Here is a 21,856-nt window from a genome sequence, read left to right on the forward strand (position 1 = left end):
CTCAAACAAGCCAACAAAACCAGTTGTGCAATTCAGTCAATGTGGCCAAGATTTCTTAGATGCAGAGGTGGACTAACTCCTAAGAAGCAGGTCTTAGAGCAAATTCTCCTAAATTACAGATTAATTTTAAGGCTGTAAAGCTTACCAGGTTGACCTGTCTTCCAGTCATGTATTATTGAGATTTGCATGAGTGTTGTCACTCACATATAATGATTTAGGAATTAAGTGACTTCAAAATATTATTCCTTAAAGAACAAATAAAAGCCAGGTGCTGGTTTTGTTTTGAGCCTGAGGTTGGATTCTTGGTGTGAAATTTTGCTGTGGTGTGACAGAGATACCTATTACTCTACAGCCTTTATATTCAGGACTGTGCATATGACTTTCAAATATTAAAAATTATTTTTAGCCTCCTACATGCCAGGCATGCCAAGTGGAATCTCTGCATATCCATCTGGATACCCTCCCAACCCCAGGTAATGAAAATTCTGTTACACTTGGAATCAAAATAATGCTAACTGGGGAATTAAGTTTAGTTGGAATTCAGTGAAGGGTTGGTTTATTGGTGTTTGTTTTTTGAGATATCTGGCTGTATAGACTCACAATCTTACCTCAGCCTTGGTATTATAGGCCTGCACTACCATACCTGGGTTTATGGAAAGTGTATGCACATAATTTCAAAGGAGTTATAGGTTGCCTAGAAAAATGCAGCTTTGTTTTATTTACAGGGTGGGGGAGACAGGCTTGGCTTAGTAATAACAGTAATCTTGTTTGGTTTAGAGCCTTGAAATGCTTGCTTTTTCCCTTAGGGTTAGAGAAGTGGCTCTTTAGTTAAGAGCACTTTCTGCTTTTCCAAAGGGGCCTAAGTTTGGTTCTTAGCGCCTAAACTGGGCACTCTAGCTTCGAGGGATCCAGCCTTCCTTTTGTCTCCATGGGCACCCACACGTGTGTACACGTAAAATAAAAGGAATAGCTGGGTGTTAGCACTCCAGAAGCAGGAGCTAGCAGATCTTTATAAATTCCAGGCCAGCCAGGACTACATAGTGAGACTGTCTCAGTAAATAAAAACAAATCTTTAAAAAGAAACTTTGGATTTTCCAGAATGCAAATTTAGAACTGTTTATTAGAATATATGAATAACACAAACTATCCAGAAACTTTTTTTTTTTTTAAATGCTGGGCAGTGGTTATTAATCCCAGTACTTGGAAGGCAGAGGCAGGTGGATCTCTGAGTTCAAGGCCAGCCTGGTCTACAAAGACAGGCAGATCTCTGAGTTTGAAGGCAGCCTGGTCTGCAGAGTTCCAGGGTATCCAGGGCTACACAGAGAAACCTTGTCTAGAAATCAGAATAGAAAATTTTACTCTTCTGTTATTAGAGTCTTGTCCTTAGGAATATTCTTGGAATTTCTACCTCTCTGAAGGTATCCATGTATAATCTGAGCCAAGCAAGAATATTTGGCCATTTACTTCTTTGGGTTTTTTCTGATATAGGAGCTCAGACTTTTTTTAAAAGATGGTTTATTTTATGTGTGTGAGTGTTTTTCTCATGTGTTTGTCTGTCTGCCACTTACATGCCTGGTGCCTTAAGAGGTCAGAAGAGGGTGTTCTGACCTCCTGAAGCTGGAGTTACGGACAGTTGTGAGCCACTGTGTGGGAGCTGGAAGTGGAACCGTGGTCTTCTGCAAGAACAACTGAGCCATTTCTCTAGCTGGTCTGAAAATCACCTCAGCCTGCCATATGCTGTGATTATAGGTGTGAGCTACCTTGTTGGGCTCTGTTTTGTAGATTGATTTGATTGTTTTGCATTTTCTGAGATAGAGTCTTGCTGTGTAGCCCAAACTGGCCTCGTACTCTTTGTTTCCAAGATAGTTCTCTGGATGTGTGGGGTTCTTTGTGTCTAGCAGGCTGGCCTCAGATTCACAGACATTCTCCACCTCCGCCTCCTCAGAATGGAGGTTAAAAGTAGGCAGTGCCGTGCCTGCCTTTCTTTCTTTCTTCTTCTTCTTTTTTTTTTTAAACATGTGTGAGTGATTTGCATGAATCTCTGTGTGCCACATGCGTGCCTGGCACCCACAGAAGTCAGAAGAAGGTGTTAGATCCCCTGGAGCTAGAGTGACCAGTGACAGTGAGCTAGCATGTGGGTACTGGGAATCGAATCTAGGCCCCTGAAAGAGCAGCAAACACTCTTAACCACTGAGCTATCTCCCAGTCCCTAGCCTCATACTCAAAGGATCCTTTTGCCTCAGCCTCCTTCAGTTGACTTTAAACCAAGTTTCATTAATGGAATTTCCATATACTGTTCCATGGAAAAAAAAAAAGCCTTCATTTCTAAAACTCTTAAGTTCATTAACTGGCAGTATGTCAGTCTGAACTTTCTCAGTGGGGTTTTCATAGCACTGTAGTGTTGGGTCATCTTCACCTCTGGTGTTCTTTTCTATAGTGGTTATCCTGGCTGTCCTTACCCACCTGCTGGCCCATACCCTGCCACAACAAGCTCTCAGTATCCTACCCAGCCTCCTGTGACCACTGTTGGTAAGTATAAACATTTTTGTTTTTTCCACATAAGTTGAAGGTCTCCTGTTGTGAAATGTATTTGCATTTCATTTTTACATGTAAATTTTTAGACTATTCTTTCATATAGGAAAGTCTGTAGTGATCGGTGTCCTGTAATGTAAAACTTGATGTGATTTAACATTCTGTAAACAGGCATATCCCCCCCCCCCCCCAGAAGTCTAAAAATGTGGCTGATAACTCACTAACAGTTTCCTGCTTGCCACATTCTTACTGGTGAATCTCATACATGTTGAGTCACTGGCGTCTGAGGGTCACCTTCACAGAGCAGGGAGCTGCTGAAATAGTCCTAAAGACAAAGCCCCCAAATTCAGGTTGGATAGTTCTAGCAAATCCTAGCGCTTTGTGGCCTGGCTGCGTGGAGACAGGTGAGTGTTCCTGTGGGAGAATGTGAGCTGAGTCAGCACAAAAGGGTCAGGAAGATAGTGCCACACACCAGTGGTGTTTGCTTTTTAGAGTTGTCTGAACTAGGAGGACTTTTGCAGCCTGCCTCCTGTTGTCACTGCATTTGCCTTCCCCTTTCACTCAGCTACCTGTGCTGCCGCCTGAAGGGCTTATGTCTTCTAACTCACACTGGGGTGCCATTTCAGCCATTTCCTTCCCTACCTACTGGACTGCTGTCATTGGCACACAAAACATCCTAAGTCAACCTTTAAAGGCTTCAACTGCACTTCCTATTTGCACCATCTCATTTCCTTCTTGCAGCAAACCTCCAAGGGACTATTGTCTGTCCTTGTTGACTTCAGCTACGCTTGCCTTCCCTCTGCCATTCCTTTAAAACTGCTTCTGTCAGAGTCACAGTGACTTTATGGGTTTAAACCCAGTGGCATCTGACACAGTGGGCTATTGTCAGCTTGACAGGGAATCACACTTTGTTCTTTTCCTCCTGTGTCACAGGTACTTGTGCTCAGCCTCTGTAGATCCTCCCCTTAATGTTGAGTGCCCAATTACTTCTTGGCACGTGTGATTCCTTCCCCTCATGGTAGAGCTGTACCCACGGTTGCTGAATGTGTCTGGTCTGCATCTCTCTCCTGATCTTTCTAGTCTTCTCCCCAGCTGCCTTCTTACTGTCTCCACTTGATGGTTAACAGACATCTTAAACTCAGCATGTTCCAGTTGGACTCAAGTCTTTCTACAGTTTATCCGTCTCCACTGACAACTCTTCATATTCTAACTCCACTCATTCTTGAATCATGTCATCTTCAAATTATACAGACTCCACCGTATCCATACAAGTCACCATTATCTCATCTACTTTATGAGAACCGTCAGCCCTGCATTATTTAAACATGAGTCAGCCTTGTTTCACTAAGAGTTTACTACAGAGGTTTTAGGTTTAGCAGGCCTGTGGATCCTGCCCCTCATTCCTGTTACCTTATTGCCTACTATTCTTATGTAAAAGAGTTTGCGTATTTCCTTTGTATCATCTTGCTACCACCTACTCCAACAGCAGGTGTGTGGCCGCTCACCAGGGCTATTTTGCTAAGTGCTTGAATGAGTACAGGATGGTGTGAGGCTGGAGGTGGTTATATTTTCTGTTGTCATGAAATCTGATATCAGGAGCATGTGTCTTTGCCTTTGCCATCCAGACAGGGTCTGTCCTCAACAGGACCTAACGGCATTGGCTTTGACACATGAAAAATATGTGCTTGTCTTTTCTGTACTGTAGTTTACTTTATACAAAAAGGTTTGTTCATTTTGAGGCAGGCTCTCACTGTACAACCCTGGCTGGCCTGGAACCCAGTATGTAGACCAGGCTGGCCTTGAATTCACAGAGATCTGCCTTTCTCTGCTTCTCAAGTGCTGACATAAAAGGCATGTGTCCACATATCTGACCTAATACAGTATAATTTAAGTTGTTTGAATAAGAAATAAAAGTGCTGGGAGTCTTTGGAAGTCTTTAATCTGCAAGTTAAAAAAAAATTAGAAACACTGGAGAGGTGGCTCCATGGTTCAAGAATACTGGCTGCGGGGCTGGAGAGATGGCTCAGAAGTTAAGAACACTGCTTGCTCCTCCCGAGGTCCTGAGTTCAATTCCCAGCAACTACATGGTGGCTCACAACCATCTGGTGCCTTCTTCTGGTTTTCAAGTGTACATGCAGACAGAACATTATATACATAATAAAATAAATCTTTAAAAAAAAAAAAGAATACTGGCTGCTTTTCCAGAGGACCTGGGTATGATTCCCAGCTTCCTCATGGTGGTTTACAACTGTTTGTAACCCCAATTCCAGGGGATATGATACATTCTTCTGGCCTCCTCAGGTGTCAGGCACAAGAAGTGCACAAATATATATGCAGGCAAAACACTCATACACATAAAATTAAAAACAAACAAACAAAAAAACATCTTGTGTTGGGAATGGTGGCACAGTCCTTTAATTCCAGCACTTGAGAGGCCAAGGCAGTCAGAGCTCTATGAGCTCCAGGCTAGCCTGGGCTACAAAACAAGTTTCAGAACAGTGAGGACTGTTACAGAGAAAAACACTATCTTAAAAAAACCAATAATAATAATAAATAGCATCTTTTAAAAATCTTCTATTTGTGTTGAAGCATCAGAGAAATGGGAATAGAACAGTTAGTTGCTTTCTTAGATAATAGTATAATCCCTTTGATCTCATTTTTAAATATTTAAATATTCTGGTGCGTGCGTGCCTGTGTGTGTATGTGTATGTTTTCTCAGCATTAGTGGTGGTCAGAGGACAACTCTGGGGAATCTCTCATACCACTAGGTCCAGGGATTGAACTTAGGTTATTGGGCTTAATAGCTTTTCTTTTGCCCATGAAAGTCTTTTAGTTCATTTCATACTAGAATGAATATTAGATTTGAGGAATTTCATAGCTTAGAAAATTTCCGTTTATCCTCAAAATGGGCTTTTATGGAAAATGGTACATTTAAAATTAGACTTGACTTAAGATTTAACCATACAGATAATATCATGTTTGTTGTTTGTTTGTTTGTTAAGTATTGCCCGAGACCCGTTGTGGTCCCCCATACGAGACTGGACCTGACAGTAGCGCATTGGTGGATGGTGGGCTGTTGAGGCATAGCCTCCTGCTGAACTTTTGGCCATTTTTGAAAGTTGAGGCTTTTGAGTACATGGATTCTCATGTGGTGTGTTGTTGGTAGCTGTCTTCACTTTGCTTCACTGTGACCACATAATTTGGGTGTTTTGTTTTGTTTGGAGCCGGAGTCCTGTTGCTTGCACAGTGTCAAAACTGTACCTGTGTAACTATTGTACTGAGCTTCAGTTCACCACTCAGTACCACACAGGAAGATTCTGTGCGTGCAGTTGTTTGGAAGGTTTGCTCCTTCTTCAGAAACCAACCTTTTATGTTGCTGTTATATAAAGAAATAATCTTCATGGTTTGATCTACTTTCTGAGCAGATAATTTGTGGTAACTCAGGCTCCAAAGCTGCTGTACAGTAAGTATTTTCCCTTACCTTTGGTTTTATTTCCAGTGGTTTCCACCTACTGTCAATTCCAATTCAAAAGTGTTATTTCTCTTTTTTTATGTGTATGTGTGGATGTGTATCATGTATGTATGTATGTATATACGTCCCTATGTGTGTATGTGTTAGATGTGTGCACACGTGTGAAGGAGGCCGGAGGTCAACTTCTGTGTCTTCAATTGCACTCTACTCTTTGAGACAAGGCTAAGAACCAATTTTTCTCCACAAGGAGTTAAGGGTGAAAAATTAGAAAAGTTAGGGCAAAGGTTAAGATCACTGGCTGCTCTTCTAGAGGAACCAGGTCTCATTCTCAGCACGCACATAATGGTTCACAGCTGTCTGCAACTCCAGTTCCTGGAAGTTTGATACCCTCTTCTGGCCTCTGTAGGCAAAAAAACAAACAAACAAACAAACAAAAAAACTACTTGTTATCTTGTTTCTGCTGGGTTAATCCTAGATTTGCTAACACAAAATGGGTTCTTTTTGACTTGTAGGAAATTGTGGTCAGTAAGCGCTGCTGGAGAACCAATTTTTCTCCACAAGGAGTTAAGGGTGAAAAATTAGAAAAGTTAGGGCAAAGGTTAAGACCCCTGAGGGGTTAAGTCAGGTGCTGTGAACTAGGGTGCTTTAAAGATCTTAGCTAATGATTGATGAGTTATCTGTTCCCCAGTTTTAGAAAAACTGTCTTATTTTCTAAGGATTACATTTGGTGATGGATACTCCCTGACGTTAAGTTTTGAACTATTATTATTGTTGTTGTTGTTGTTAAAGTCTTTGACCTTTTCCTTTGATAATCTTGACTTACAGAACTCTACTCAACTCAGAACTCTGGTTTTGCTTGTGTGAATAATTGTCAGTGTGTAGAGACTTGATATATGACAGTTTGACTTGGAGAATATAGGATTTCTCTTAAGCCGATTTAAAAAAAAATAGTTTGAAAACTTATTAAAAGTTGAGAGGCTTCAAGCAGTTCTTTTTTTTTTTTTTTTTTTTTTCTTGTTTCAGTGGCAAGCAGCACACTGAACTTGGACTGAAGTTCAGAATGTTTTGTGTTTTTTAAGATTATTTTCATCACGTGTATGAGGGTGTGAATGCCCTTGAGCTGGAGGCACAGCTGGCTGCTGGATCAGCCCTGAGAGCTGAACCCAGATCTCATGGAAGTGCAGAAAGTTCTCTCAGCCACTCAGCTGTCTCTCCTCCCCCGCCTTTTTTACTACTTCAAAAACCCTGGAAGTCTCTGTTTTAACTTTGTTTTCAGTGGTTTTGTTTTGTTTTTTTGAGACAGAGTAAACCAAGCTGACCAGTGGTTTACCTGGCTTCGAACTCGCAGAGATCTGCCTGCTTCTGCCTCCCAAGTGCCCTCTTCCTTTCTTTCTTTCTTTCCTGTTTTGAGACAGAGTTTCTCTGTGTAGCTCTTGGCTGTCCTTGAGTCACTTTGTAGACCCAGCTGGCCTCAAACTCAGAGATCCTTCTGGCTCTGCTTCTTGAGTGCGGGGATTAAAGACCTGTGTCACCACCACTTACTTCATTTCCTCTTTCTTAATAGTGGCCTTTGTAATTTGTGCTGTTGTGGTTTTCACATATGAGAGAAAACATGACACTTGTCTGTGTGTGTGGCTTCACCTGGTGCTGAAGTTCTGTTCACGTTCCTGCAAGTGGTATAATTTTATTCTTTTTTAATGTTATTTATTTATTTTTATTTATTTATTTATTTATTTATTTACTTATTTTTTGGTTTTTCGAGCCAGGGTTTCTCTGTGTAGCCTTGGTTGTCCTGGATTCATTTTGTAGACCAGTCTGGCCTTGAACTCACAGAAATCCACCTGCCTCTGCTTCCCCTAGTGCTGAAAATACAGTGCACCACCACACTCATCTTTTTTAATATTATATAGTAACTTATATCCCACATTTTCTTTCACCTCGGCTTATTCCATCACCTGATTATTCTTTGTAAAACTTCAATTTACTTTTTATGTATTACTTGGTTGTGTATGTGCATGTACATGCAAGTACCTTGGAGGCCAGAAGTTGGCCTCAGAACTCCTGGAGCTGGACTTGACATGGGTGTTGGGAACCAAACTTGTGTGCTGTGGTTGTAGGTGTCCACCATACCTAGTTTTAAGAAAATGGGGATCAGCCCCACCCAGAGTTTGTACATGCTAGGCAAGCACTAGTAACTGGGACAAAGTACCTGACAGAATAAGCTTAAGATAGATTTACCTGTAATTTGCGAGTAGAGTTCATCTTGCCGAGGAAGTCAGGGTAGCAAGAATGTGGGGACGCCTGATCACATCGCATCTGCAGCCAAGCAGTTGGGCGCTCTTTCCTGCTCTCTTCAGCCTGGAACTCTAGCCCATGGAGTGCTGTCGCTCACAGTTAGGTCTTCCCACCTCGGTCAGCCTACTGTAGAAAAGTCATCAAGTATGTGTCTCCAGAGCTCTGTCCATGACAGTTCTAAACCTCTCCAATTAACAAGACTGACATCAGGCACAGGAGCAATGGCTCAGCGGTCAAGAGCACTTGCTACTCTTGAGAGACCTGAGTTCGACCCCACCACCCATGTCACAGACCACCTGCAGTTCTAGCTCTTTCCCCAGAGGCTGCCCACCTGAACCCTTCACACACGCGCACGCACTCATACACACACAGAGAAAGTAATTCTTAAGAAAGATTAACCATCATAGTGATACCCACCGCTCCCTCGGAATTTACTTTCCCAAGGTCTTTATAGATGCCAGGTACCTAGAGTTGCAGAGACTTTCTTTTGTTCTGTGGGCTGTCTACTCTCCTGTGCGGGACCTTTTTAATTTGATGTGGCCCCATTTGTCACTTGGTGTTTCCTGAGCTGTTAAAGTCAGATTTAAAAAGTCACTGCATATTCCTGGATCTTTTAAGTGTTTCCTCAATTCGCTGTTGGAAATTTCAGAGTTTAGAATCTTAACGTCTTTGATCCTGTTTAGTGGATTTTTTTTCAGAGGAGAGACAGGTACCTAATTTTGTTGCTCTACATGGGGCTGTGGGTTTTCATGTGTTTCTGGCATCAGATGGTATGCTTGGAGTTATTTCTGGTTCCTCTGCCTTGTTCCATTGCTCTACATGCCTATTTTATGCCAGTATTGTGCCAGTTTTATTTCCATGGCTCTGTAGTGTGACTTAATGTTCTTTCTGCTGAGGATGTTTTGGCTGCTTGTGGTCTTTTGCATTTTTATATGGAGTTTATGGAGACTGCCAAAGCCTAGATTCTAAGAACAATATAAATTCCAAAATTAAATGTGTTTTCTTTAACATAGGAATTTCAAATTTAACATCAGTTGACATGATCCATTAGACCAGGTAAGGTAACTAATCAGATTTGTTGGTGTGCTTGTGTATGAAAAGCCTACATAAAAAGACTCTTACGTCTTGTTATTACAGATAACAACATAGATAAATGGAATTGAGCACATTGTTGTTATTATCGTCTGGGTACATGACCGCTGGGATGAGGGCATTTTGCATCAAATTAGCATAATAAAATTTCACATGGGTTATTATGGACTGGGGTCTTTTAAAGGCAAATATAAACTCCATTCCTAATGTCTCTTTGTCAAAATGGGCACATAATAAGATCACATCTTTGCTGGTCTTCTCATCTTTTGGGTAGGCACTAAATCTTGTAGGAAGTATCTCCTTTTACGTGAAGCGTGCTTACTTTTCTGTGAGTTTGTGTGTGCCAAGGCATACAGGAGCTCAGGGCAGAGCTCCTGAAACTGGAGGTGTAGCTGTCGTGAGCTGCCGTGTGTGTGCTGGGAACTGAACTTGGAGCCTGTGGAAGAGCCATAAGTGCCATAACCAGTGAGCCCCTCTCCACCTCTTCCCCCCCCCCTTTCTTTTTTTGGTTTTTGTGGACAGGGTTTCTCTGTGTAGCCTTAGTGGTCCTGAACTAGCTTTGTAGACCAGGCTGGCCTCAAGTTCAGAGCTCTGCCTGCCTCTGCCTCCCAGATTGCTGGGATCTCAGAGGTGCACCACCACGCCTGACTTCCTTCTTTCTTTAAAAAAAAAAAAAAGAACAACTTACTTTATAAATTAGGATAGTGGAGATTTTGATTTGGCCTTTATCCTGTTCGGATGCCTGAATAGTTAAGCCTCTTAATATCATTAGTATTTTATTTATTTATTTGTGTGTATGTGTGTGCACTCATGTGTGCACTCGCCCTACATATATGCTGGTTCCCACCGTGACCAGAACAGGGTGTCAGAGCCCGTGTACCTGAGGTTACAGGCTTTTATGAGCTGCCTGATTGTGCGAGTTCTTGATCACGGAGCTGTTCTCCAACCCCTGAACAGTTTATTTAAGTGAGAATGAGTCTGTGAATGAGGCTTGTGACATATAGCTCTTTGATATAATTTAGCAGGTGAAGAAAAGTCTCCTGTCCATATTGAGTGGTAAATTGTGTGTGTGCTCGCACTGGTCTCCACCTTTCCCTTGTTGAAGCAGGATCTCTCCGGGTTGGTTCTGCAGCTGGTTCTCTGGGCTTCTGTCCAGTTCTGTCTCTGCCTCCTGTGTCGAGATAGGAGTGCTGGAATTACAGATGAGGGTTACAGCCTCCAGCTTTTACTTGGGTTCCAGAAATTAAGCGAGGGTTGTCAGACTTGAGGGCAAGTGCTCAGGTGTCTTGAGTGTAACAGTTCTGAGGCCACGTTCAGTTCTAACATTCTGTTACACGACTTTCTGAAAGCTGCTATCCACCTTTTACAGCTGCTTATAGCAAAAGGACACAGATTGCAGTTGGCTGTGGCACAGTCCAAGGGCTCTGAATCTGAACACGTGCCTGTGCCTTGGCGTCCAGAGTTTCTGCCTTATCTCCTTCAGGTCCCAGCAGAGACGGCACAATCAGCGAGGACACTATCCGGGCATCTCTCATCTCAGCAGTCAGTGACAAACTGAGATGGAGGATGAAGGAGGAAATGGATGGTGCCCAGGCAGAGCTCAATGCCTTGAAACGAACAGAGGAAGATCTGAAAAAGGGTCACCAGAAACTGGAAGAGATGGTCACTCGCTTAGATCAAGAAGTGGTAAGCAGTGCGTAGGCGTTTACACTTTGAGGTTGAACTACAGCCAAGGCAAAGGTTGCGCACGCCCTGCCTGTGTACAGGGAAAGTTCAGTGAGCAGAAGGCACACACGTGAGCACAGCTGTGTGAGCAGGGTCGGTGGTACCTGTCATCTCAGTTCTCGGGGGCCGAGGCCAGAGGTGGGCAATGAGAGGAGAATGGGGAGTGGAAGGGCTGTGCGCCCCAGGTCTGGAGTGCAGCCGCTGGTGTCCTCCTGGGAAGTGGGTGCTGTCTGGAGCACCGCACTTCTTTCTGGGGAAACTGCTACCGGTTACTAGGGAGTGTGAATGAATGGTAGAGCTCTGTAGGCCTCCAAGTACGTACTTAAGAGAATCGTGCTTCTAAATGTTGTTTCAGTCACTATTAGAAGTATCTTGGGGGCAGGGCTGGAGAGATGATTCCGTGGTTAAGAGCACATACTGCTCTCCCAGCACCCACAATCAGGCTGCTCACAGCTGCCTGTTGACTCCAGCTCCAGGGAATCTGACATCCATTTCTGTACACACACACAAATGTGTCTCAGGAGCTTCTTAGGTTTCATCGTCCAAAGACATTTGGGGCCCTTGAGGGAGTCATATCAATGTAGCCTGTGCCCCCTCTTGAGGCTTTCCATTTCATTTCATGGATGTGGTTCCAGTGTGATGGGGAGCCTACCTCTACCACCGCAGTATCTTGACACTGGACAAAGTGCTGTTGCTCGGCGATCGAATCATTTACATGTGGAAGTTCTTGTTTTGTGGTTGTCTGTGCAGAGGGACTTTCTTTCTGAAAGTACGTGTCTGACAGTGCAGTTGATAGCACCATGTGTCACTCTCATGATCGTGCCCATTTTAGGGAGTTTCCACCATTCCTTCTCGCATTCACCCAGTAAGTTATTGGAAAGGTCAGTCAGTCAGCTGCTTAAAATACCCTGAGGCTGCATTGTAGATGTGTCACAGCAGGCGATCGTGTGCAAAACAGTATAAAGTTATGCATGGACTGTTTTGTTTTCAGGCTGAAGTTGATAAAAACATAGAACTTTTGAAAAAGAAGGATGAAGAACTAAGTTCTGCTCTGGAGAAAATGGAAAATCAGTCTGAAAATAATGATATTGATGAAGTTATCATTCCCACAGCCCCACTCTATAAACAGATTCTAAATCTGTATGCAGAGGAAAATGCTATTGAAGACACTATCTTTTACCTGGGAGAAGCCTTGAGGCGGGGAGTAATAGACCTGGATGTGTTCCTGAAGGTAGGCATCCTTCCTCGACTTGCAGGGCATTGGGGTCTGCAGGTTCATTGATAGCACCACTTCAGACTTCCTCCTTCTGCTTCCCTGGGTCAGAAGGCGCCTCAGATAGCCATTCCTTCTCTGCGTCACACCACCTACATTTGAGATTATTGCCCACCCCCGTTTTGTTTTGTTTTTAATCCATTAATAGTCTTAGGGTTGGATAATTCTAGGTCAGTTCCCAGATCAGATAGTCCCAGAAGGAAGTGGGCTAGCTACCCTTTTTAGTGCAGTTATCTCTGGCTCGATAACACTATACAGACCTGAAGATCTAGTAAGCTTTGCTTATTATTGTTTGTTGGGTCATGGAGAATATCGGCTTAGGAATAGTAGCCAGCCACTCTGTGTATTTGGGCTGGCTTCTGGTGACACCTCAGTGTTCATGCAAGCTGGGTAGGGCACTTGGGTGAGTGGCTGAACCATGTGCCTTGGGTCTAATGCAAACAATGTGAATGACTGGGCATTAACTAGAGATCACAGAGAGGGCTCTCTGCCACTGTCTTCTGGCCGGGTGGCGTTGCATAAGAGAAGAATTGAGAGGCAAGAGAAGGAAGCTGTTTTTGAGAAATTGACTAGGACCAGAGTTAGCTCCATTTCTCTGTAGCTTGTTTCTTCCTTTTCTCTTGGTAAAGGGACAGTTGAGTAACTGTGTTAAGCTTGTAGTGTGTTCACCTGGCATCTTGGTGTCTCAAGATGTAGCTCAGGACTGGGGAAACGTCTCAGGATATTGCACTTAACTAGTAGTTACAAAGCAGAACGAAACACCCTGAACCAGACCCTGTGTCATAGTAAGAGTTTTTAAAGCCATGTATAATGAGATAATGGTTCCAGAGGTTGCTGTATGTATTTAGGATTGCTAGATGCTCTCTGACCTCATGCCAGGATCAAAGTCATTCTAAACTATTAACATTCTCTTCCTTCCTAGCACGTCCGCCTGCTGTCCCGTAAACAGTTCCAGCTAAGGGCACTAATGCAAAAGGCAAGAAAGACCGCGGGGCTTAGTGACCTCTACTGACTTCTGGTATCAGCTGGAGACTGACCTCTTCATAAAGCGTTCTTTTCTTCTTTTCCTTTTTCTCATCAGTAGAACCCAGAATAAGTTATTGCAGTTTATCATCCAAGTGTTAAATATTTTGAATCAATAATATATTTTCTGTTTCCTTTGGGTAAAGACTGGCTTTTATTAATGCACTTTCTACCCTCTGTAAGCTTCCTTTGCTCTGTTGGGACTGACTGGGCTAAATAAAATTTGTTGCATAATTTTTCTCTTTCTTGGACTTGAGAAAAGATGCAGAAACCTAGTCAGAAGCCTGGATTCTCATTAGCAAACAGGACACAATGTCTAGCTTAAGTTCCAGTTCAGTTTTCTATAGGATAAAGACAGTTCTATTTAGTGTAGGGTACAACACAGAGAAATAGGTGTGCTGGAAGATGCATCTATTTCTAGAACCAACTGAACTGTGACTTTTAAATCAAGAACTCTCGTGTTAACTAGGCAAGACAGTCCAGCACAGTGGGGAGGTATGATCATTATGACTCGGGTATGGGGTTTTAGGAAATCATGGCAACATTTTAAGTATTTGAAGTGAAGTTTTGAAAGAAAACAGGATACTGCTGGGCAGTGGTGCATGCCTTTAATCCCAGCACTCAGGATCTCTGAGTTCAAGGCCAGCCTGGTAAAAAAAGATACTATAACTTGGGGGAGACTGACATGTTAAAAAATACAGAGAGAGGGATCTTTTTAATCCGTTTCAGATGAGAGTTGATTGAGTGGTTAAAGCCTACCTCAGATATTCCAAAGTCTGATTCCTGAGGCATGATCTGGTACCAGGCATCTCAAAGAATGCTAACCCTGTATCAGTAGATGCCTCCTGTAAAACCAGAATGACCTCAGATTAGAGCGGGACTTCTACCTTAAGCAACAATGCAAGAACAGTATGCTGAAGCCAAAAAGAAACCAAGAAATATAATATATTATGGGGAAGATAAAAGATGAAATAGCCAGTAGAGAGTGTTACTGACACTAAAAACAAGTTCTTTGAAACACGAACAAAGCTAAGAACTCCAAACTAGCTGGAATTTCAAAAAGCACCTGTGGGTATTTGGTTTCATACCTGTAGTCTCAGCATCAGGAGGCAAGAGGCATCAAGTTCAAGGCCAGCTTGGGCTATCCTATGAGATTCAGTCTAAAGAGAGAGAAGACAGATGATTAAGATCTGAAATGAAAGGGGCAGCCATCACTCCTAATCTTCAAGAAAATAAGACCATTGATAAGACAGTTGAGGAATACAACAAGCTGTAAACTAACAAATACATAAATGTATCAATTCCCAGAAAGAAACCTTCCAGACTGGCTCAGAAACAAGGTAGGACTAGGTATACAACAAACACAGATGCTGTAAGTAATCTGAAAACCCTCTCTACGGCAAAGCAGGAGCTGTCTGGATTTACCAGAACAATTCACCAAAACAGCAGCCCTGGGCAAGTGGCATGCATGGCTCCGTGGAGTGAAGGAGCTTGTTGCCAAGCCCGGTCCCGGACTTCAGTCCTGGGCCCTATGTTGTCAAAGACAGGACCAGTTCCTGCAAGTTGCTCTCTAATCTCTCTGCATACACAATACACAACACACACACAGACACACCTCCCTCACACACTCTAAGAAAATGGAGGAAGAACCACACTACTCTGAAGCCACTGTTGCCCGGAAACGAAAGACAGGCAAGGCTGTGGTGACACTGAAGGCCAGGGAGCCAGAGAGAGGTCCCAGCAGCTGGGTGGCCTTCCAGAGAACCTGCTTTGGATTCTCAGAACCCACACAGCCGCTTACAGCTGTATCTATCTCCACTCTAGGGGATACCATGTTTTCTTCTGTGCTCTGCTGGCACCAGGCACACGTGTGCAGCGTGCACAGATCTTCACATGCAGGCAACACATCCATACACATGAATGTAGAAAGAAATTGATTCTTTTTTTTTTTTTTTTTTTTTTAGTTACCTAAGAAAAGAAAACTACAAACCTGTAGATGAGATTGTGGTAGAATGCTTGCTTAGAGGTGCAACGCCCTGAATTCAGTCCTTAGAAACCGCAGAACAACAAGAAAGAGGACAGTCTCTCAAGAGAATAATGTGGACATTCTTGACAAAATACCAGCAAACCCAACCCAAGAGCATTCAAAGGGATAGTGCAACACTAGGATTTCTCCTAGAACCAGTCCTACATCCAAAAATGACTTGTCATAGCATGCTAAAATGACATGCAAAAGCCACATGTCTCTCTTGAAGCAGTATTGATTTAAAAAAAAAAAAGGACAAATAGCACAAACATTTGACCCCAGTATTCAGGATGCAGAGGCAGGCAGATATCTTGAATTCAGTCCTGGTTTACAGGAGTTCCAGGACAGCCAGAGCTACACAGAAACCCTGTCTTGAAACACTCATATCATCTAATAATTACCGGGAAAATAAACAGGAAAAGAACTTCAAAAACATTTATGAGAAACTTAAAGTTCATATCCTATTTACTTATTTATTTAATGTATGTGAATGCTCTAGCTGTATATACGTGTGCAGGCCAGAAGAGGCACCAGCTCTCATTATAGATGGTTGTGAGTCACCATGTGGTTGCTGGGAATTGACCTCAGGACTCCTGGAAGAGCAGCCAGTGCTCTTAACCACTGAGCCATCTTTCCAGCCCAAAGTATATATCCTTAATAATGACTAAACACTTTATTTAAATTGTAACCAAGAGAAAAGGCATCTAGATTAGAAAGGGGGAATATTATGCCCAACATGATTTTGTTCTAGAAATTCTTTTAAAACAGTGGCAACTGCAGCATAAAGTCAGTGGCTCAGATGCAGCGAGACGGGCCAGTGGTAAAGGCCTTGCTAAGGAAGCCTAACGACGGGAGTTAAGTCCCCAGAGCCAACAAATGCAGAAAACTTACCTCCACTGTGTGCACACAGTCATAAACTTCTAATCTGCTACATTACCTGTGTGTGTGTGTGTGTGCCACAGCTCCTGTGGAGGTCAGAGGACAATGTATAGGAAACAAGTCTCAAGACCGTTAGAATCTGTGGAATCAAACTCAGGTCATCAGGCTTGGTGCAAATTTCTTTGATTTTTTTTCAAGATAGGGTTCTACTGTACAACACCCTGGCTGTCCCAGAACTTGTTTTGTAGACCAGGTTGGTCTCACATGCTCAGAGATCTGCCTCCAAGTGCTGGAATTAAAGGCGTGTGCCTGGCTGGTTCAAGTTTCTTAACCCATTTAGCCGTCTCTCTGGCCCTTAATATCCCACTGTACTCACTGCACAATCCAGAAATCAAATTTAAAGGACTGTCTTGTGACAGCATGCAGTACAAACACAATTGTGAAGAACAGATGCAACCAAAGAAGTGAAACATTCATATATGAAAACAGGGGGAACAGACCTCAGGGATGTAGAAAGACATCCCAAGATAGACTGAGAACAACACAGAAACACTATCACACTGAAAAACAGATTCAGGACATTCCCTATCAAAATATCTACTGTTTTTTGTTGTTGTTGTTGTTTCGTAGAAATTGACAGTCTGATTCTTAAATTCACATAAAAATGCAAAGGACCCAGAGAAGCAGAAATGGTTGTTTTTAATTAATTTTATTTAATTTTTATTTTATGTGCATTAGTGTGAAGATGTCAGATTCCTTGGAATTGGCCTTACAGACAGTTGTGAGCTGCCATGTGGGTGCTGGGAATTGAACCCAGGTCCTTTGGAAGAGCAGAAAGCACTGAGCTATCTCTCCAGCCCCAGCAGAAATGATCTTAAAGCCACAAAGTTGGAGGTCCTCACACCCCCCTCAAAACTTGCCACAAAAGTATAGTGATCATCATATTCCTGAGTGCTGTGGAATAAGCTTCATGATACATTATCCGTTAAAAATAGAAGCTGGGTATGGTGGCACATGCCTTTGATAACAGCACCCGGGGAGGCAGAGACCGGGGGAGGATCGATGTGAGTTCAAAGACAGCCTGCTCTACAGAGTCCAGAGCTACACAGGGAAACCCTGTCTCGAAACAGTCCCCCCGCCCCCATCCAAAATAAATAAATAAAAGAAGATGCAGAAAACGTGTACCATTGCCAGGCATGCAAGCCGTGGGCCAAAGCAGACCCACATAGAAGCTGTATATAGTCCTGCACTGTTTCCCTAAGTTGCTATTGGAGCCATGGTAAATATAACATGGTAACAGCTATGCTCCTTAAAATACAGATGAGCAGCAAATGCAGATTCCGTGTTTGGGCCTGTGCATAGGTTATGGTTTTGGAACACAGTTACTCAGCCCTGAACGCTAGGCTGCAAGTTCATCAACTACCTCCCTTGACTGTTCTCCAGACCTGCTCACCTGACCCCAGCCTGGTTAAGTAAAACTTCCATCCGAGCAGCTGTACGAGGTGTGCTTTGGCGGTGGACCTCTATCCCTTACTCCACATGCCCTTCCACGACTCCAGGGTAGTATCTCCAAAGTCTGCCTTGGCTTTGCCAGACCTGTGCTCTGAGGAGGAGTTCTGGACAATTGTGGAGAGCCCGTGGTCCCCATGGTGCTGCCTCCCCTTCCTCACACAGTAGGAAGCAGCCCACAGACAGCAGTTCAAAAACATCCTCACTGTGACAAGCTGGTCACTGCTGTGCTAGTCTCCTGCGACACCGAGAAAACACAAAGATCTGAGACGTTATTGGTAGTGTTAAGGTTTAATTTGTAAATTCTTTTTCCGTAAAATTACCAAAATCACTAGAAAAGGGGCTCTCCAGTTAGAGCTGACTCACTTGGTAACGATAGCCCTCCATGAGCTGAGGTTGAACTCTGTGGTTGGGAGACAGAAAGCGCTCCTCCCTGCCATGCACCTGCTGTGGTGGTCCCGAGGTTGGAGTTGGCAGGTGTAATCTGAGGAAGGCTTTGAAGAAAGGTATCACCTGACGTTTTAACACACTTTCCCCCTCAACAACCAAAATGTTTGCCAAAGAGCACCTCCGTTAAATCACTGCTGTTGGGCTAGAGAGACGGCTCAGAGGTTAAGAGCATTGGTTGTTCTTCCAGAAGTCAGGAGTTCAATTTCCAGCACCCACATGGTGGCTCACAGCCATCTATAATGAGATCTGGTGCTCTCTTCTCACATGCAGGTGTATACGCAGACACACATTGTATACATAATAAATAAATCTTTAAAAAAACACCATTGTGCTCAATGTTTTGTTTGAAACAGTCTTGCCACATTTTCCCAAACTTTTTTTTAATGTGTATCTGTAGTGGCCCCACAGGCCAGAAGACACAAGCTGGAAAGACACAGCAGTCCCAAGCTGTCTGAACTGTCAGTCGTCTTGCCCCAGCTTCACAAATCACTGGGATTACAGGCATGCAGTACTCAGGCCCTAGTAAACATTTCAGGAAACCAGTATGTTTACAGTGAGATTAAAATAGGGATTGTGTGGTAAAGGAAGGCACAGCTGTGCTATACACAAACCCTTGTGGGGATCAAGCAAGAGCTGAGCTTTACACCTAGATGATCTAGGTTCAGCTCAGTACAATATCCCTGCTCAGGGTTTAAAGCTATCTGAAGTGTGGAAAACAACGCTGGCAAAGGGGTGAGGATGTCACAGCCACCGACAGCCTGTGAGGAGCTGGCTCTGTGACGTAGGATGCCTGTGAACAACCTGAGGAGATCTGAACATTATAGGCCAAGTAGGAAGCCCCCAGCTCTACTATAAAAACGGAAAGGGTCCTCAGAGTTCAACAAAGATGGTTTTCTTACATGTATTCACGTAAGAATGCTTATAGTATAGTATAAGCCGGGCGGCGGTAGCTTATGCTTCTGATCCCAGCCCTAGGGAGGCAGAGGCCAGCCTGGTCCACAGAGCGACTTCCAAGATAGCCAGGGCTACACACAGAAGCCGTCTGGGAAAAGAAAAAAAAAATGCATATAGTATAAATCTACACTGATTTGTGCAGGAGGGATCTCGAAGTGCGTAGTGCTTGCTGTCTGGGATAAAGACCCAAGTTCAGGACCCAGCATCCATGTAAAAGTCAGCCATAGTGGCCTTACAATCCCAGCCTGGGTGTGAGGTTTGAAGACAAGGATTCTGGGGGCTTGCAGCCAGTCTAGCCAAAATGGCAAGCCCTAGATTCAGTGAAAAGACCCTACCTTCAAAAAAAGGTAGTGTGTGCTAGATGAAAATACTTGGTATCCACCTCTGACCTCCATGGAACACACAAAGATGGATGCATAACACACACAGGTCCACAAAGGTAAATTCAGTATCTGTACCCTAAAAGATGCCAAGCAGAGTGTGGTGGAAGAGTTTACCGCAAAGAAATGAAAAGAAAGCGTGCATGCACACTCATGAGCGTGGGTGCCTGAGGAGGCGGCTGTGAGTTGCCGTGTATGAATGCTGGAGGAGAACACAAGTCCGCTGTGGTAGAAATGTCTTCTCTTAGCCACTGAACCAGCTCTCTGTGTAGCTTGTGAATTGTCTGTCAGGCTGCATAATAGGCCTCAGTATTGCTCCGGGATATGAAAGTCCAAAGCAGGAGAGATGCAGGTTACCAAGAAAAACAGAGTAACAGATGAAAAGGCTTTGCAGGTGCTGAGCTTTCCCTTCGCTTCAGTTTAAACTGAGGCTGCACAGTGAGAAAGCAGGGATTTCCCACCGGACGGAGCTGGTGTTTTACCCATGTCCACACCTGCTGCTTAGAGCCCACCTGCATATGGGAGGGGCTCAGTAAACATGTTATGAGTCAATAGACTAAAATATGAGGCTCTTTGCAACTGCGAATATCTACAGTTCCATGAGAAGTCGCTGTCTTTTTAAACTGTACTGTATTATCGTGTGTGGGCGTTTCTGCACCGGGCTGCATGGGAGTCAGTTCTCCGTGTGAGTCCCAGGGATGGTGCTCAAGCGGGCAGGTTTGTAGAGCAAATGCTTCTACCTGCTGAGCCAACCACCTGCCCTTCCCTTTTAAAAACTGTGCCATTGGGAGCAGGGGCTTTTCTGACAGGAACTCAGTGGCTGGCTCTTTGATCACCTCCCCCTGAGGGAAACAGCCTGACCAGGCCACAGAGGAGGACAATGCAGCCAGTCCTGATGAGACCTGATAGACTAGGATCAGATAGAAGGGCAGTAGGACCTCCCTCTCAGTGGACTGGGGGAGGGGCATGGGAGATGAGGGAGGGAGGGTGGAATTGGGAGGGGGCTAGGGAGGGAGCTACAGGGGAGATACAAAGTGAATAGACTAATCAATAAAACAATAAATAAATTTTTAAAAAACTGTGCCATTATGTATGATGCATGTGAACGGATATGCGAGGGCCTTGCCGTGGACGTAACATCATATCTGTGAAGTTGGTTCTCTCCTTTGACTCTGACATGGGTTCTGGAGATCAAGCTCAGGTCATCAGGCTTGCACAGCAAGCATTTTTACACACTGAGTTAGCTGTCTTGCCAACACCAACACTATCCATTTCTAGTAAGAGACTTCGTGTAAGGAAGAAATATCTTTATTTGCAAAAGAAGCAGCAAGACTGAATCTGATTTAAAGGGTTGATGTGACCTGGGCATGGTGGCCCATGCCTTTAATCCCAGCACTGGGGAGGCAGGGGCAGGTGGACCTCAGGAGGTTCGAGACCAGCCTGGGCTACAGAGGGAGTTCCAGGACAGCCAGGAGGACACAGAGAAACCCTGTCTGGAAAAACCAAAATAAGTTAACCCTTGACACTATTAACGATACTCTGCTATACCTGCAGAGGGGTCCCTAACATAGCTGCCCTCCGAGTGGCTCTGCACCTGATGGAAGCAGAGGCAGAGACCCACAGCCAAACATTGGGTGGAGCACAGGGAATCTTGTGGAATAGTCGGGGGAAGGATAGAAGGGCCCAGAGGAGGCAGGAGCTCCACAAGAGTCAACTAACCAGAGCAAAGGGGGCCCTGTGGAGACTGAAGCACCAACGAAGGACCGTGCCTGGGGTGGAGGTTGGCCCTCTAAACAGATGGGCAGCCCGGGGTCCTAGTGAGGGCAATGAGGACTAAATCAGACATGGACTCTGCTGCCTGCTTTTCGATCACTTTCCTTGGTGGGTCTACCTCACCAGGTCACAGGAGAAATGGATGCACTCAGTTCTGATGCAACTGACTTGCTGGGGTGGGTGGGTTGGGGCTCCCCTTCTCTGAGGGGTAGGGTGAACAGGGAGGGAGGGTGGACTGGGAGAAGAGGAGGGAGGAGGCTACAACCAGGATGTAAACTGAATAAATAAAAAATTAAAAACAAGTGCAACCACATCAACGTCCGTGTAATACAGCAAAGCCTGGGCTGTGCAGCACACAAGTCCATACACTTTCTTTTTCTACCTTCTTTTTTTAAAGATTAATTTATTTATTATGTATTTGATGTTCTGCCTGCACACCAGAAGAGGCACCAGATCTCATTATAGATGGTTGT

General features: G+C 44.0%; 1 protein-coding gene across 2 annotated transcripts in view; it reads left to right on the forward strand.

Annotated features, from left to right (window-relative positions):
• Tsg101 (tumor susceptibility 101) overlaps positions 1-13,646 on the forward strand; it is a 32,161-nt gene extending 18,515 nt beyond the window's left edge. Inside the window, exons 6-10 of one of the 2 annotated variants that reach the window (XM_021655198.2) lie at positions 407-473; positions 2,438-2,529; positions 10,875-11,077; positions 12,108-12,347; positions 13,312-13,646. In XM_021655198.2, the coding sequence (XP_021510873.1) occupies positions 407-473; positions 2,438-2,529; positions 10,875-11,077; positions 12,108-12,347; positions 13,312-13,401 (692 nt within the window). In that variant the 3' untranslated portion in view covers positions 13,402-13,646. The remainder of the gene's footprint in view (positions 1-406; positions 474-2,437; positions 2,530-10,874; positions 11,078-12,107; positions 12,348-13,311) is intronic. The other variant, XM_060378692.1, reaches the window with a different exon arrangement.
• The last annotated feature ends 8,210 nt before the right edge of the window (positions 13,647-21,856 follow it).

The sequence above is a fragment of the Meriones unguiculatus genome, chromosome 1 (assembly GCF_030254825.1).
Source record: "Meriones unguiculatus strain TT.TT164.6M chromosome 1, Bangor_MerUng_6.1, whole genome shotgun sequence".
NCBI classification, from domain to species: Eukaryota; Metazoa; Chordata; class Mammalia; order Rodentia; family Muridae; genus Meriones; species Meriones unguiculatus.